This window comes from Camarhynchus parvulus, chromosome 6, assembly GCF_901933205.1.
Source record: "Camarhynchus parvulus chromosome 6, STF_HiC, whole genome shotgun sequence".
NCBI lineage: Eukaryota > Metazoa > Chordata > Aves > Passeriformes > Thraupidae > Camarhynchus > Camarhynchus parvulus.
In genome coordinates, this window is record NC_044576.1 from 20,638,024 (window position 1) to 20,652,590 (window position 14,567).

Consider the following 14,567-nt stretch of genomic DNA (forward strand, 5'->3'; position numbering starts at 1 on the left):
AAATATCTGTCCTCTAGTTTCCACCATTCTCTCCCTGAAGACTTCTTAAAATCTCTGATTCTACATAAACTGAAGTCAACAAGTCTCAGACTTCAGAGGAAGATGAGAGTCTTGACTGCAGCACTCTGCCTCATGGACAGCACCAAAAATAGTTAACCCTGCACTTTCCAAGTAACTCCACACTCCAACAATTTCTACCCACACAGACTTAGTATAGAGCACTAAGTTGCTCACAGGCATATTGATAAGATACTGTATCAGTGTTTCTTCTAGATTTCTTCAAGATTTCTATCTGACGAGGACTACTTACTTGTTCCTACCTCACGTCCCTACTTCCTTGGCTGATGATATGCAAGGGGATTCTTTCAAGTGTTGCATCAAACAAGCAAGAGGGTGGCAAAATTTGGGTATAAGATTCATAATGGAGGCTTCTCCCTGTCCTTCTTTGTTATCTGTCCCTTCTGAATCCTCGTCCTTCATAGCAGAAGATAGAGACTGGAAATCACGGGGCCGCGGGCAGCTCGGGCAGCGTGAAGAAGCCCAGGCCGTGATGCAATTCCCAGCACCTACGTGGTGAGACGACTCCGCGCTGAACTTGGCGCCAGGTCAGGCAGCCTTGAGTTCTGCAAACTACTGCGCTCGGAGATTAGGCGGATGTAACAATCACCTGAAAGGGGAGATTAAAGCGCCTCTCAATGAGGTCCTTTGTCCCTGGCCTCATTTGATGCTTTGGGCCTTTTCAAACCACGCTGGGGACGGCGCTTTAAATGTTTGCCCCGGCGTCCGGGGCGGCTCCAGCGAGGGCCGGCAGGGCTGGGGACATGGACAAGGGGCCCTTCTCGGTGGAGTGGCTGGCCCAGAGCAGCCGCGGCGGAGCCCGGGAGCTGCCCGGTGAGTCCCGGCCGTGCCCTCCGGGTCCCCCGGCGCGGCGCTTTCGGTCACCGCGGGCGGGGCGCGGCCGCCACCGTGTCACCGCCCGCGGGGCCCGGGGCCCGCCGAGGGAAGGGTGCCCCGAAGGGTCCCCCATTCTGATACCCCCATCTGTCCCCGCAGAGTCGCCCCGGGAGCGGGAGGCCGCGGAGCGCCCCGGGCACGGAGCGGGGCCGGCGGGAGCCGCGCCCGGGCGGCCCCGCACCAAGTTCTCGGCGGCGCAGCTGCGGGAGCTGGAGCGCAGCTTCCGCGAGCAGCGCTACATCGGCGCCGGCGAGAAGCGGCGCTTGGCCGCCGCGCTGAACCTCTCCCAGAGCCAGGTGAGCGCCGCCTCGCCCTCGGCCCGAGCGGGACACGGGCCCCGGGGGCGGGAGGCACCTCACGGTCACGGGGGGACGCGGCGGTGACAGTGACAGCTCCTGCAGGCGCGGCGGCCCGGGCCGCCCGTCGGCCTCGCCCCGCTGGCCGCAAACGGAGCTTGAGCAAACTGAGAGCCTCGCCCGGCTCAGCTCCGAGCGCTCCAGGGACAAGGGGCAAATGGAAAATGGTGAATGCAAGTTCTGAAGCTGAAACCTGACTGGGGGTCAAAGCATTTTGTGATCTCCAGAACTCCAGTTTTCAGGCTAATTCTTTGTTATGGTTATGTATCTACTTGACAGGGGTATTGCAGGATTTTTGAACAGAACCACCCCTACCCAGCCCTTTTATCCCCACTGCACAAGTCTTGTGTTACAGCCCTGGTCCATATCTGGGTATTGGCTTGCCACGCACCATGGAGTGTTCACGGTTCAATTCTTCATCAGGCCAAGACAATTACTCTGCATTACATATAGGCCAACGTTATTAGCCCTACAACTTTACTGTTAATGGATTCTGTTACTTTAACAATAAGTCTGTCTTTCCATATTGCTACATGGAAAAGGGACTATATGGAAAAGGGATAAGGGGTTTGATTCTTGACTATTTTTCTTCTATCCTCAGATAAAAACCTGGTTTCAGAATCGTCGTATGAAGTTCAAACGCCAGACTCAAGATGCCAGGATTGAAGCTCTTTTCTCGGGCTTGTTTTTGCCTTGTCATTGTTACCCAGACGTGGCTACATCCAGCTGTCCTCATGGGGTGGATGCCAATGTCCCTGCTACCTCTGCTGCTTCCCTTCACCCAGCTGTGCCAAACCCTGCCTTGTTGTTACCTTCTGTTCCAGCGCAGTCTCTTCAGCCAGTTTTGCCAAGTCCAGGTTTACTACTGCCTCCCGGGCCAGGATTATCTTGTTACTCTTCTGTGTTTCCAGCAGTGACTCTAACCACTGAACATAAAAGACTGATGTTTCAACCAGATCTTCCTTCCTGTTAAAAATGTAAACGTTTATAAGTAACGTCAAAAAAGTGCCAAATATCTCTAAAAGTAACTATTTAACTTATTTTGTTATATTAAAAAACCTAAAGATTCTTTGGATTATTTTCTTTACATAAAAAAGTTCAATTAGAGGAGAAAATAATTTACTCATATTAGAGAAGTTATACTGAGAGTGGAAGTGGAGGACATGAAATCTTATTTCTACAGTTGTCACCATGCTGTATAGACATTTCTATATAAATTTTCCTATCTAAAAGTTTTCAGAAAATAACCTATGTGGGGATATCCACTAAAAAAGTGGAGTACTGTATATGCTGAAATTTATGTAGTAACTATGTCATATAGTAGGCAATGGTGTTAAAAACTTTGTCCATTCTACCCGAGTGGGGGTTTTTAAGGAAACATTTGTGAGCTACAGCCAAGTGCATTTAAATTAAAATGTTACCAAAGGTAAAAACGCTATGAACAAAACCGAACAAGTTGCCCAGTATTCTCTTTTATGTGTATATTCTGGACCATTCTTCAAGTGGTCTCACCTGTTTTTTGATGGACATGTTGCATTTATGCATTAAAAGAGAGATAAAGCTAAGGAATTAACAGGCAAGCATGCACGTTGATACAAATGTCAAGCATACTTGCAATTTAAACCTGATTATGAAAACGAATTGTTCACCAATTCAGGTCTCTTGGGACACTCAAAAAGAAATTATTTCACTTTTCACTTCCAAAAGTTGCTGCTGTAACTTGATAGCCTCCCTAATTTTTAAACTGCAGAATAAGTTAAGGCTTGATCTTAGGAACAATTAGGGATGTTCCTAAAAGTCATAGAGCAAATTTTATGGAAAGTGACAAAGCCAAGCCTTTAGAAAATGGGAAACCAGAGACCTTGCATCAGCATGAAGCAGCTGCAGTAGGTGTGACTACATCTCCTTCCCCAATCCAGACCAATCTAACTTGCTTGCCAGGTGATGGTTAGACTACTCTGCAGCTGTAAAGAGAGAAAAAATTAACACAAAACAAAATTAAAAAAAAACCCACCACCACCAAGAAAGAAACCCAAACCCTCCCTCCCTCCGCTCACAAGGCAGAAAAAAGGGGCCTGCCACAGCTTTGTGCCATGCATTCCCTTTCTGTTCTTCTCCCTCCACCCTCCATGTCCGTGTACCCTCCCCCCAGCACCTCCCTCCATCGCGTTTGGTAGCCAAAAGAGAGGAGGGGAAGCTGGGAGGCACTCGAAGGAATTTCCCCCACCACACCTCTCCTCTGTGCCCCACCAGGGCAGCACCGATCCGTGACACAGCCAGGCAGCTGAAGGGACGACCTGTGCATTTCTAGGTCACTTTGAACACACTTGACAGAAAATTCCCTTTACCCCTTCCAAGTATTTTTTCCACAGGTGAGAAGTCCCTAGGCTATTACATCGAAACTCATGATGACTCACTGAATTAGAGGGCAGAGGGTGGAAATATAGACTACAATCCATCAAGTAATGTATTTAAAAGGCCTTACAGGTGAATTAACGAAACTTCATTAAAATCTAGACTAAGAAATAAGTGTTAAGTAAGCACTTTTAGGAGTGAACACCACTCCCAGGAGGAACTAAAAAAACCCAACCCATTTCAGGAGTACTAAAGCGAAACTTTTATGTTAGAGGAAATAGGTCAAATTGCCTAAAGTGCAAAATGATAAGTACACAATTATAATTGTTTTCTAGTGGTGAGACAAAGGCCAAATTTTCAGGTTACAATCCCAATCAGATGATATGTCTTTGAACCAGACACAATTATGCCCAAAATTTTTTTTGCCTAGCGTTTGCTTTGGCAATTGTTAAAGTTTAGAATTCCATAATGAAGGCCTGATCTGTTAATTCCTGTTTAGAGACATGCTGACTTAATAAATATTATTACCTCTGCTGCCTTCACATGGAAGATGGGACTGGACTTGTAATATTTTATTTATATCCAGAGGAGAAACTCACTAACAACTTATCCTTCCTCTGGAGGATGTACTTAGCTCAAAGCATGGTGCAGGGCAACTGGGTGCAGTTGCCTCTGTCCAGGCCACCAAACACTCAACAACAGACAGACAGTCTCGGTGGGACAGTAGGAAAGTCAGACACAATGTATTTAACCATTAAATCCATTACCTTTACACAGGAGGACAAGTGAACACTGCAGTTTGCATTGCACAAGTGCAATCTTTTATAGAGTTGAAACATATAACCCTGTTCAAGTTTTATTAATATATACAAACACACATTTATGAAAAAACTGGGGGGAACAATGAAAACTTATCTACATAACATTTTAACCACATTAATTAATATTTTAATATTAACTATCAAATATAAAATTATTAATGTTCATATTTAACTTAATAAAGACATTCTTTCAAATCAGGCAAGAGATTCTGAACATGAAATACATTACAGTGTAAAACTTCTTGATTCTTGATTACTATAATGCATATACTGGGTGGCATTGCCTGTCCATTTTGTTCTGAAGAACCGGATGGAAAGAAGGATGAGGAAGCAGGTGTGGATGGTAGTAGGGCAGTTCATTTGCCATTAAGTGGTAGGTGCTTTGCGATGCGTCATATCTGGGAAAGGAGAAGCTGAACTGCACAGCAGGCATCGGGGTGAAAGGCAGGAGTCTCTGGTGCTGGGCAGCAAAGGGGTAGTGGAGACCGTCCTGAAACAGAGCTGGGGAGGTCCCCGGGGCGTAGCTGTGGAATGGAACAGGGGACACGAGGCTGTGCTGGTGGTCCTGTATCTGTCGCTTCAGTTTCATCCTCCGGTTCTGAAACCAGGTCTTAATCTAGGCAACAAAAAGAAGGGGGGGATGCAGGAGACAAATCAGGGACTTTGCCTAAGGATAATGTGCAAACTATGAGTAACCGTATCTCAGCTGCTTTTGCCATTTTGCTTCAGATGGAATTGACACAGTGGGACTGATGCTTTTGCTCTACTTAGCGAAAGGCAGAGGATCTGCCGGATGTAGAGGAAAGAGTGGCTGCGTTCAGGGATTTTACAATAAGTCTTGAAGACCAGGTTTGAGCTTTGCGTGGTCTACATGCAGATTGCCGTGTATCCAGTTTATCTCACTAAGAAATAAAAACACCTTGATGGCTTCCCGATAGAAAGTGCCGCAAATTTCCCGGAGTGCTAACTCGTTAATCCCCGAGAGATCCCACAGCCCCTACTAAACTCAAGAGTCTGTTCATCGCAGTAAAGATAGATGTGGAACCGCCGACCCTGGCGGCTCCTGCCAAACGGGGCCGGGAAGGATCCGCTTCCTGCGGGACTAACCTGGATCTCCGAGAGCTGCAAGGCAGCCGCCAGCTTCCTCCGCTCCGTGGCGCCCAGGTACTTCTGTCTCTGGAAGGTTTTCTCCAGGCGGCAGACCTGCTCCGAGGTGAAGGCGGTGCGCGCCCGCCGCTGCCGCCCGCGGCCCCCGCCCGCCGCCGCGGCCCCGCCGCGCTCCGCGCCCGCGCTCTCGCTCTCGTAGCCCGAGGACTCGTCGGCGCTGAGCCAGCCGGCATCGGGGGCTGCAGGGAGGAGGAAGAGGAGCGGCGGTGAGGCCCCTGCCCGGCTGGGCAGCGCCTCCGCCGCCCCTCAGCCCTGCCAGGCCGCGGCACCGGCGGGAGCCGGGATCCCGGATCCCGGCGTGTTCCCGGCCCGCTCCCCTCTTCTGTCGGCCTCCCACCCACTCGCCCTCCTCACGCACCTGGGTCCGACGGGCAGGGCTCGGTGACATCCCGGGGATGGTCTCGGCTCGGCTCGGCCGCGCAGGGCTCGCTGTCGGCGGGCTGGCCCGGCTGAGGGCTGCTCCGGCGGGGCTTGGCCCTGACCAGGAGCGTGGGGCTGCCCAGCGAAGTGGGGGCGCGGGGAGGGGGTGCACAGCAGATGTGAGGCCTAACCCCACTGGGCTTGGTCTCTGCCGAAGGGACCTGGGCCTGATTCACCTGATCCATGGCTGAGAAGGGCTGGGCGGCCCGCGGCCGCGGCCCGCTCTTATATGGGCTCTCTGTGCCGGGAGGGGTCGTTTGTAAGTGCGAACACACATCAAAGTGGGAATCGGGCAGAGATAACAGCTACCAGCGAGGAGGAAAGTTCACACGTCTGGCAAATGTCTACAGCCCTTGGCTCCAGCGTGTCTGCGGGGCCGGGGAGACCCCCTTGAAGTGCAAAACTGCCCCTCTCCCCTGGAGGGCAGGGCACGGGCAGCCCCAGCCCCGCAGATGCGCGTCCAAAGACTCCGTGGCTGCCGGTGCCAGCGCGAATTTACTGCTCCCTTTTCAGTCGCGGGGTCCCACACTGCGCAGATGCCCGAAACCAGCCCCGAGACCCCCACCCACGGGGCCGGGGCAGGGATGAGGGATAAGGAACCTCGGGTACAGCCTGCCAGTCCCGCCGTCCTTTTCCCTCCCTGGGAAAAGCCATGGGGGGCCAATGTCAAGAAGTCCCTATCCACGGTGCTCAGCCTCACTCCCCGGGCCAGAGCCAGGCTGGGGTGAGCAGAGCCGCAGGCCCTCTCAGCTTGAACTTGGCGCCGTCTGTCTAGCCAGAAAACGCAGCCCATCGCCCCAATCGTTTAGTGATCAAAGCCCTGAGTGAGCAGCGCAGCTCGCACCTCATCAGCTTCATACAACCGCAATCTATATGCCGCTTCCCGAGAAGGACGGTGCCCTTGTAATGCAGGGAGGACAGCAAGACACCTCCCAGCGCCGCTTGGTTGGGGGAAAGGTGCATCTCGGCAGCTCAGCCCGTCTCCAGGTTCTTCTTTTGTTCAGCTTCACCGGGTTTTTGGTCACGCCAGTAAAAAATACCACACCGAGCACGGACGCGCCGGCAGTAGCGACACTTCAATAACTCACATTCTAACCCTCGCTTAAAGGAGAATGGAATCAAGCGCCAATCTCTCTGATTGGGTAAATGCACTGACGGGACCTCCATTTCAATGACGATTCCAAAATCCTCAGTGTTCCTGCTCGGATGCATCACCGGAAGAAGTGGAGCCCATAAACCCGGGTCTAACAGGGAAGTAGTTTGTTTCTTTCTAAAACACAGCAATAATCTAGGCTCCCCCACACACGGGCAACGTGAAAGGAAAAGAGAAGTCAGCCGAACTCCAACTAAACCATCTCCCCAGTTCATTACGAAAATCATTTGGGAAAAAAACCCCTCATATTCGTGCTATTAATTTTATTTGTCTCAGGTGTTCCCGTAACTCCGTGGCCGCGGGAATGTGTAGAGGGCTATCAACCCCTCCCGATCCCACAAAGTCGGCTTATTCCGCCCCCACACTGGCCCCGGGGGAGGGATAAAGCCCAGGCACCCGAGCAATGCAAGCACCTCACCAAGCCCACAGAGCCCAAGCGCTGGATGCCTCCTGAAGCTTTGCTTGCAACACCATCCCCTCCGGGCAGGGATGGGGAAGGCAGCTGGTGCCTCGGCACAGCCTCGACAGAGAGATCTCCCTGCTCTTTGAGGGGTGCTGGGCACAGCCACTAGAGGGGTTTCACTTAGTGCTGGCACAAGACTGTCATTTTGGCTGATACGCACAAGCCAATGCAAGTGCCCAAGAAGTTGAACACAGCTGGATCCCACCCTGGACCAGAACCGCACACCTGTGAGTGCCACTGACCCAGCCAAAACCACTGTAACACGAACCTTTAAATCCTAGACACATTGCGGCCAAGCAGGGATAGGTTTTGTTCCCCAAATGAACTAAGAGCCTGCACATTAATTTTAATAACTTCAGAATTTAATAACTATTCCTTAACTATTCCACTCGTGTTTGGCCCCTCTTTTTCTGAAGCAAACACATAACTGTCATCCCTGGTCTTATTTCAGAACAGCAGTTTCTGAATAACTTCATATGTGGACAAATCCAAGCAGAAAAACTCATGTTTTGCCACAAGAAACTCATGCACAGCAAGTTGTCCTTGGTAAAGCAGTGAGTGCAGAGCCTGACTACCTCACCAGAAATAAGTTTAGACACAATACACGAAAACCACTGGTTCAGGAGCTCCCAAACGGAGCACACACTACCCAGCAAGCAGAATGCACTCTGCCTCCAGCAGGGCAGCCTCCCCCACCGTTTCTCCAGCAGAAGAAATCTGTGCCGAGCCAGGCAGCCTTGGGTCCCCCATGCCCTGCAGGCCCCTCACCCGAGCACACGGAAACGCCCAGGGACTGCCCTCTAGGAGAGACATTTCCTCCCCAGCTGCCAAAATTGAACCAGACACGAGAGGACCACACAAGGCTGTGCCCAAAGAGCCAACATTTGCAGTGATACATTATGTGTGTCTTACAGAAGGCAACTATTATTAACCTGAAGAGCTGCTGCCATTTCCTCCCTCTCCTTGGGCTGGGAATGCAGGGAAGCAGCTGACCTGCCACACAGTTTGCTGAAAGTCAACGAAAACTGATTTTCTTTTTATTAGACGCCAATCTGAATTGCCTATTTAGTGGGATATTCAAACCAAACACCAGGATCCTCCCAACTCCAGATGAAAGTAGCTGCATCTGTGGACCACAAGACCCTGGAACAGATGGGGAAAGTGTAGAAGGTGTTATGTGGCTATTGTAGTTCCCATTAGAAAGAGGTGGCAGCTTGAGAAACTTGAAGAGTTTAACGACCCTGGGTGGACAGAGGTGCTGCATCTGCAGTTAAATCTTTCCCCCACCTCGCAGTAGTATGAGACACAGATTTTCTTCCATTCAATTCTTTCCTGTCATGTGAAGTTTTTACAGCATTCAATTGATCTTATATATGAGCATGATGAAAAAAAAGTCTAAATTCTCAGGGAAAATGATGCATTTTCCTAGAGAATTCTGTATGCTCAGAAGTTCAGATATTGCATAATATTGAAAAATTGGTAGATTTTTCTTACATGTGTTATATTAAGAACATGGTGGACGCATTTCTCCAAATCACAATTCAAAATATTTATTCCTCAGCCTTTGTATGTAAGCCTTACAACCATAAGAAACACTCTCACTTCTTTCAAGAAATGTACTGAAATCTTATGCACTCTTGTAACTCGGTATGATATCCTGAATGTCAGTGCAGAGATTCGTGCCAGGATGTGATGATTACAGATACGGCTGTCAGGACAGAGTGCTCTTCCCATGTGAGCTCGACAAGACTTCTAAGGACAAATGGTAGATTTCTCTCACTAGTATGCCTGGGAATATTTCATCTGGGCTTTGTGCACACGTGGCATGTAAATCCATGGGAACAGGCAGGACTGCAGCAGCTCTACGGCATGAAGATATTGCCTGAGGAAGGTCCAGCCCATCGCTCAGGCTGCAAGGCACTAGTTACCCATGCTTTGCCAGATGCTGAAGCACTTTTGTTGCCCAGGAATGCTGTTGGTGTGCCAAGGCCACCTTCAGCAGACAATCACATTGATTTTGCATGAAAACATAAAGAAAAAGTGGACGTATTTTGCCAACAGAGAAATAGTCCTTCTCAAGGACTATTGCTAGCATAGATGGGCAATCTTTCTACCTGCTAGCCACGTCTGTAAATAGACAATGGGGAAAAAAACCCCAAAAGCAAACCAAACCAAAACCCCAAAACAATGTACAAACCAAACGATCATAGCATTTATCATGGACTGAGAGTTGATATACTAGGCTACCAGATCTGGGATAGCGGCTCCATCATAGCCAGATCCTAATTATATTTATGTAAAGCACCGATTTTCCAATATGTTATTGACAACACAGGAGAAGCGGAGATGTTAGGGGGTGCAGTGCCACCCACTCCATTATGAGAAAGCAAAAAACCCAACAAACCCAAACCAAAAAGACTCCAACATTGGAACACCACGGAAAAACTTGTTTAGCTGTGCAAATGGGCAGGAGGAGAGAGCCTGGGGAAGTGTAGCATCCCTTCAGAGGCAAGTAAACTAGTTTTAAGGAACGGGGTTTTAACACGGCTAAAAGTGCAGGCAAGGCAGGACAGTTTGCTCTGCTTCAGAAGGGGCCCCAGGAATCGCAGGCCCGCAGGCAGCCGCAGGGCCCGGGCTGGGCTCCCGGCCGGTGGGACGGCTGATGGCTGTTTGTACCCTCCACTGCTCCCCTTTGGAAATGCTAACTTGGTTATTCAGCGTCTCCTTTGATGTCCTGATAGGTGCTATTAGATAGTCAATTAGGCATCAACGAGATCGATTGTTTGGGAATAGATGCTTTTCTGTTTGAAGTACCCGTGAACACTAACAGTGCCATCACCCCGCCGCTCCTTTGCCCACGGGAACAATGCGGGCTAACACACAATAAATGACAAATGCTACTGACTCAGCCCGCAGCGCTTCACCCTCTTCCCTCCCGAAGAGGGTGCAAACCTCACGCTGCAAATCCAGATATCCCCATTCAGCCACTGTGGGAGCAAACACGCACTTTGCATTAAAAACGATTTATCGGGGAAATATTTCTGCGTGCTTTGCAGAACTAGCGGACAAAGCACCTAGATAAGTTAACTACAAGTTAGCTCGAAACAACTAGCACTTGAATTTCTATGCGCACCATCGCCACAGTGCCAGAGGACTTGTGACACCTCCACAGTTCAGAATTACTCAGACAGAATAACTAAGAGCTGAAATAAGAATTAAAGCACTTAGCCTACCTGAATACCGAAGAGACACTGGGATTAGCTCCTTACTAGGTACTATTGGAGGACAACACTAGGTCGAAGCCTAGGAGTTTAAGACACAAGTATAAAGGAAAAGTAGTAAAATCTACACAGGGAACATGTCGAGACCAAGTCTCTCCTCTTTCTTCCCCCCTCCACTTCGGTGGGATTTATCCAGTTAATTGTCATCTAATTGAGTATCAAAGAAAGAGATAATGGGCAGCAATTAGATGTAATGGCCTAACAGTGCGAGATCTCTCTCGATTAGCACACAACGCGGAATAACTTCACCTAGTTTGTAAAGAGGTCCCTGGAGTGGCTCCAGCATGTCTAGGAGCTGCAGGGGGGTGATACACCCCGATCCCATTCCCAGTCCCCTGATGGCTGCTGTAGCCAAATTGGGACGGGCGGTTCCGCGCGCGGCTGCTGGCGGCTCCCCCGCCCCGCGGTGTTAATTCAATCAGGTTTCTCCCCCTCCGCGCACGCACTGCAGGGGACAAGGCCTTTGAAGTCAGCGCTCTGGCAATTTTCCCCTCCCATCCCCTTTTCCTCCCCGGGGAGCCCAGCTTCCAGATTATACAGCCCCCTTCCTCGAGAGCCGCCAGGCCGGGGGGTTCCGACAATTTCACCCCACGAGCATTAAACTACTCCTCCCCAGCTAATCGGCTCGCCTTTTTTTTTTTTTTTTTTTTTCCTTTTCCCCCCTTCCCATTTGTAGCTCACTTGCCCACAGCGCTTTGTGCTGCCGGAGAGCGTTCCGGGGCTGGGTTATTGCGGGGCGATTGAAGGCACAAAGGCGGGCGCGCCCCGCCGCGCTGCCCGGGGCTCGGCTGCGGGGCCGTGCGGTGCCGGAGCGCTGCCGTCTCCTGCGAGGGGCCGCTACCGTGCAGGTGTCACTGACGCTAGTGCCCCTTTGCTGCTGACAGGGCTAAAACACAGTGAAGGAGAAATTCAAACAAGCAGGAATAAAGCATGAAACCCGAGTTTCTTCCTCTCAGATCAAAGGAAAAACGTGCATTCACATTTTAATGCCTGAGTTGGACAGCTTTAGCAAAAATTAAATTACTTCACATAAAGCTTTCTAGACAACTGGAACGTAGTAGTTGTCTTCTAGAAAAAGCCGATTTTTGCAGGTCGGCGAGAAATGATCATTTAGACCTTTGAAGGAACCTGATAGTATTAGCGACTCAGTCAAGTGAGCATCACCTCTCGCGTTCATTTCAGCAATTACCGGGAAACAGAAGAGTATTTGCAAACTAGCCGTGCCAAAACACTGGCAAGGTATTTCATACGCTTGCTGAACATACCTGTGGCCAAGGAGTCATTATGTTAAGTGACCATTAGCACCCTTTCTAACAGATCGGCTTCTGTCTCTCCAGCCGCTCTGCAGCTCGTACTCCCGGAGCTGCCCCGTTAGTCCCGCTAACCAGCGCTCAGCCCTGGCACGAAACCCGCCAGCCCCAGCCAGAGCTCGGGGAGCCGCTCACACCCACCCGGGCACGCTGAGCTCCCTCCCTGAGACCGCCCGGGGCTGGCGCCGCTCGGCCTCGCAGCCCCGCATGTCCCAGCGCGGACTTAAGTCACGGCAAGGACGGCAGCGCTGCGCGCTGTGCCCGGCAGCACCGGCTGCCTCTGTCTGGCCCTAAACCTCTGCACGGAGGGGAGGGGAAGCTGCTGCCCCGCTCCGGGCACCGCCCGACGCGGCGGAGGCAGGGCAGGGCAGGGCGGGCTGGGGCCGCGTTACGAGCCCGGGAGCAGGGAGGGCAGCCCCAGGGGATGAGGGTTTATCCAGAGCCACGCCAGATCACTTCTCCCCGAGGACATGGGACGCGATAAGGGAGTGCTCCTGCCTCTCCCTTTTTAGCATTGGGGTGACACCCTCCTCCCCTGCACAAACGCCATCCCCGCAGTTCCCCTCCCAGGAAGCAGCTCCCCTCCGCAGGCGGGAGCACTTTGTTCTCCCTCTCTCCACCTGAGCCTTTCCATCTGTCTCTCACTTTCCCCGGGCCCAGCTGCGCCGCTGCCCATGGCCACTTCCCTTTCACCTCCCCATTTGGTCCGGGGTGGGGCGCTCCCGGAACGCTGCGGGCAGCCCGGTGCCCTCGGGGAGCGCTCCGTCCCTTCACCCCCAGCTTCCCATAGCGCCGCTCTGGCCTGAGAGCGGGAAGGGTTATTACCATTATTCCTTTCGTACGAGCTGAGCAGAGCATTTGGAGGAGTGGTGGGGCTCTCCTCTGTGGCCACACGAGATTATAAAGGGAACACCTAACCCTTCAACCATTGAAAATAGAATAGCCACATGGAGTCTAATATTTTTTTTACCGTAAACTGTACATTTATTGGCCTTGTCTGTTTTGTTATTTTAAAAATGGCTGCTCTAGAGCAGAGGAAAATATTCACGATTGCAGCTCTTTCTGGAGACACCCCAGTTCCCTAAAGATGTTTGAAAGAGTCAAGAAAGATTTCTTCAAATCAATATTACCGTTTAATGATACCTGATTTTGAGAAATAAGCCTCCATCGAATGGAAATTTTACTTAGGTGTCAACAAACTTCCTTAATCCATAACTGCATAATGTTCCTGAGATCTCAGCAAGATTCATAGCACCTGAGCCCTTTTTAATTTAGCTGACACTCTTGCATTAGAGACACACAATCTGTGCAATTGTGCAATTGCAATCATATACTATTATCTCAAAAGACTAGAAAAATACAGCATAGATTACAAAAAAATCAAGACTTGCAGAGGTGACTGCAAAGCCCACGGCCCACAGCAGCACATAATGTTGCTTTTCACCAGGCAAGGGTACTCGAGCGGGAGATTGGCCTCTGTATACAAAAGATATTCAAGGAGGCTGACAGAGAACCCTCAGACCATTCATTACAGGAGTTTAAATTACCAGTGTGCCGGAAATATCCTAGTAACCCCCCAGATCACCTCTAAAGTCATGGAAATTTTTATTGCTCTTTTCATGTTAGTTGACAATTGACTTTGAAAGATTTATGTCAACTTACAGTCAAAGATCATTTCTCAGAGCCCTTTTCCTGGCCTGAAATCAGGCCATTTTGATCATCAGTTTACTAGCTCATTATCCAAATTTTAGAAGTGCATAGCACAGTGGTAAGGAATTTTACTGCCACTTATGGAAAACCAGCTTTGGAATGTTAAAATTCTTTTGATCATCACCATTGTACCCTGATAACTGCATGTAAGATGACCAGATACTCTTTTGTAGATAAGAAATTTCAAGATCCTTTCCAGGATCTGTTTAGGTAAGAAGTTCTTACTAATCTACTGAGCCAGCCCATAAAATCGTGAAGATATAATATCAGCCTTATTTAGAAAGTAATTTTAAAAATATTTAAACTATCTGTTCTGCTACTATAGCAAGCCCAGTACTAAGTAACAGGTGTATCCACGTATTTGGCTAAAAGCACAGTTTCATGACAGGGTAGGATACCTGCTTTAGAAGACAGAGGGAAATTCACACTTTTTTGCATTCAGTGGCAGAATAAATTGCAGATGGGGCAGAACAAATCTAGATAAGAAGGAGTCTATGCTTCTTTAAGTGAAGAGGAGCTTTCTTTTGGGGCAGGATGAATACTTCTACAATCCTTAACAAAGGAATTCACATGAAAG

General features: G+C 49.9%; 2 protein-coding genes across 2 annotated transcripts; one reads left to right on the top strand and one right to left on the bottom strand.

Moving 5' to 3' along the window:
* Positions 1 to 821: 821 nt before the first annotated feature.
* LOC115905194 (homeobox protein vex1-like) lies at positions 822 to 2,283 on the top strand. The gene is made up of 2 exons (XM_030951316.1): positions 822 to 1,250; positions 1,912 to 2,283. Exons 1-2 carry the CDS (start codon positions 822 to 824, stop codon positions 2,281 to 2,283), a joined length of 801 nt encoding a protein of 266 aa, XP_030807176.1.
* A 2,459-nt stretch (positions 2,284 to 4,742) lies between these two features.
* On the bottom strand, positions 4,743 to 6,258 carry LOC115905196 (homeobox protein vent1-like). The gene is made up of 3 exons (XM_030951318.1): positions 6,012 to 6,258; positions 5,594 to 5,832; positions 4,743 to 5,102 (listed from the first exon to the last, which is right to left on the bottom strand). Exons 1-3 carry the CDS (start codon positions 6,256 to 6,258, stop codon positions 4,743 to 4,745), a joined length of 846 nt encoding a protein of 281 aa, XP_030807178.1.
* Between the last annotated feature and the right edge of the window lie 8,309 nt (positions 6,259 to 14,567).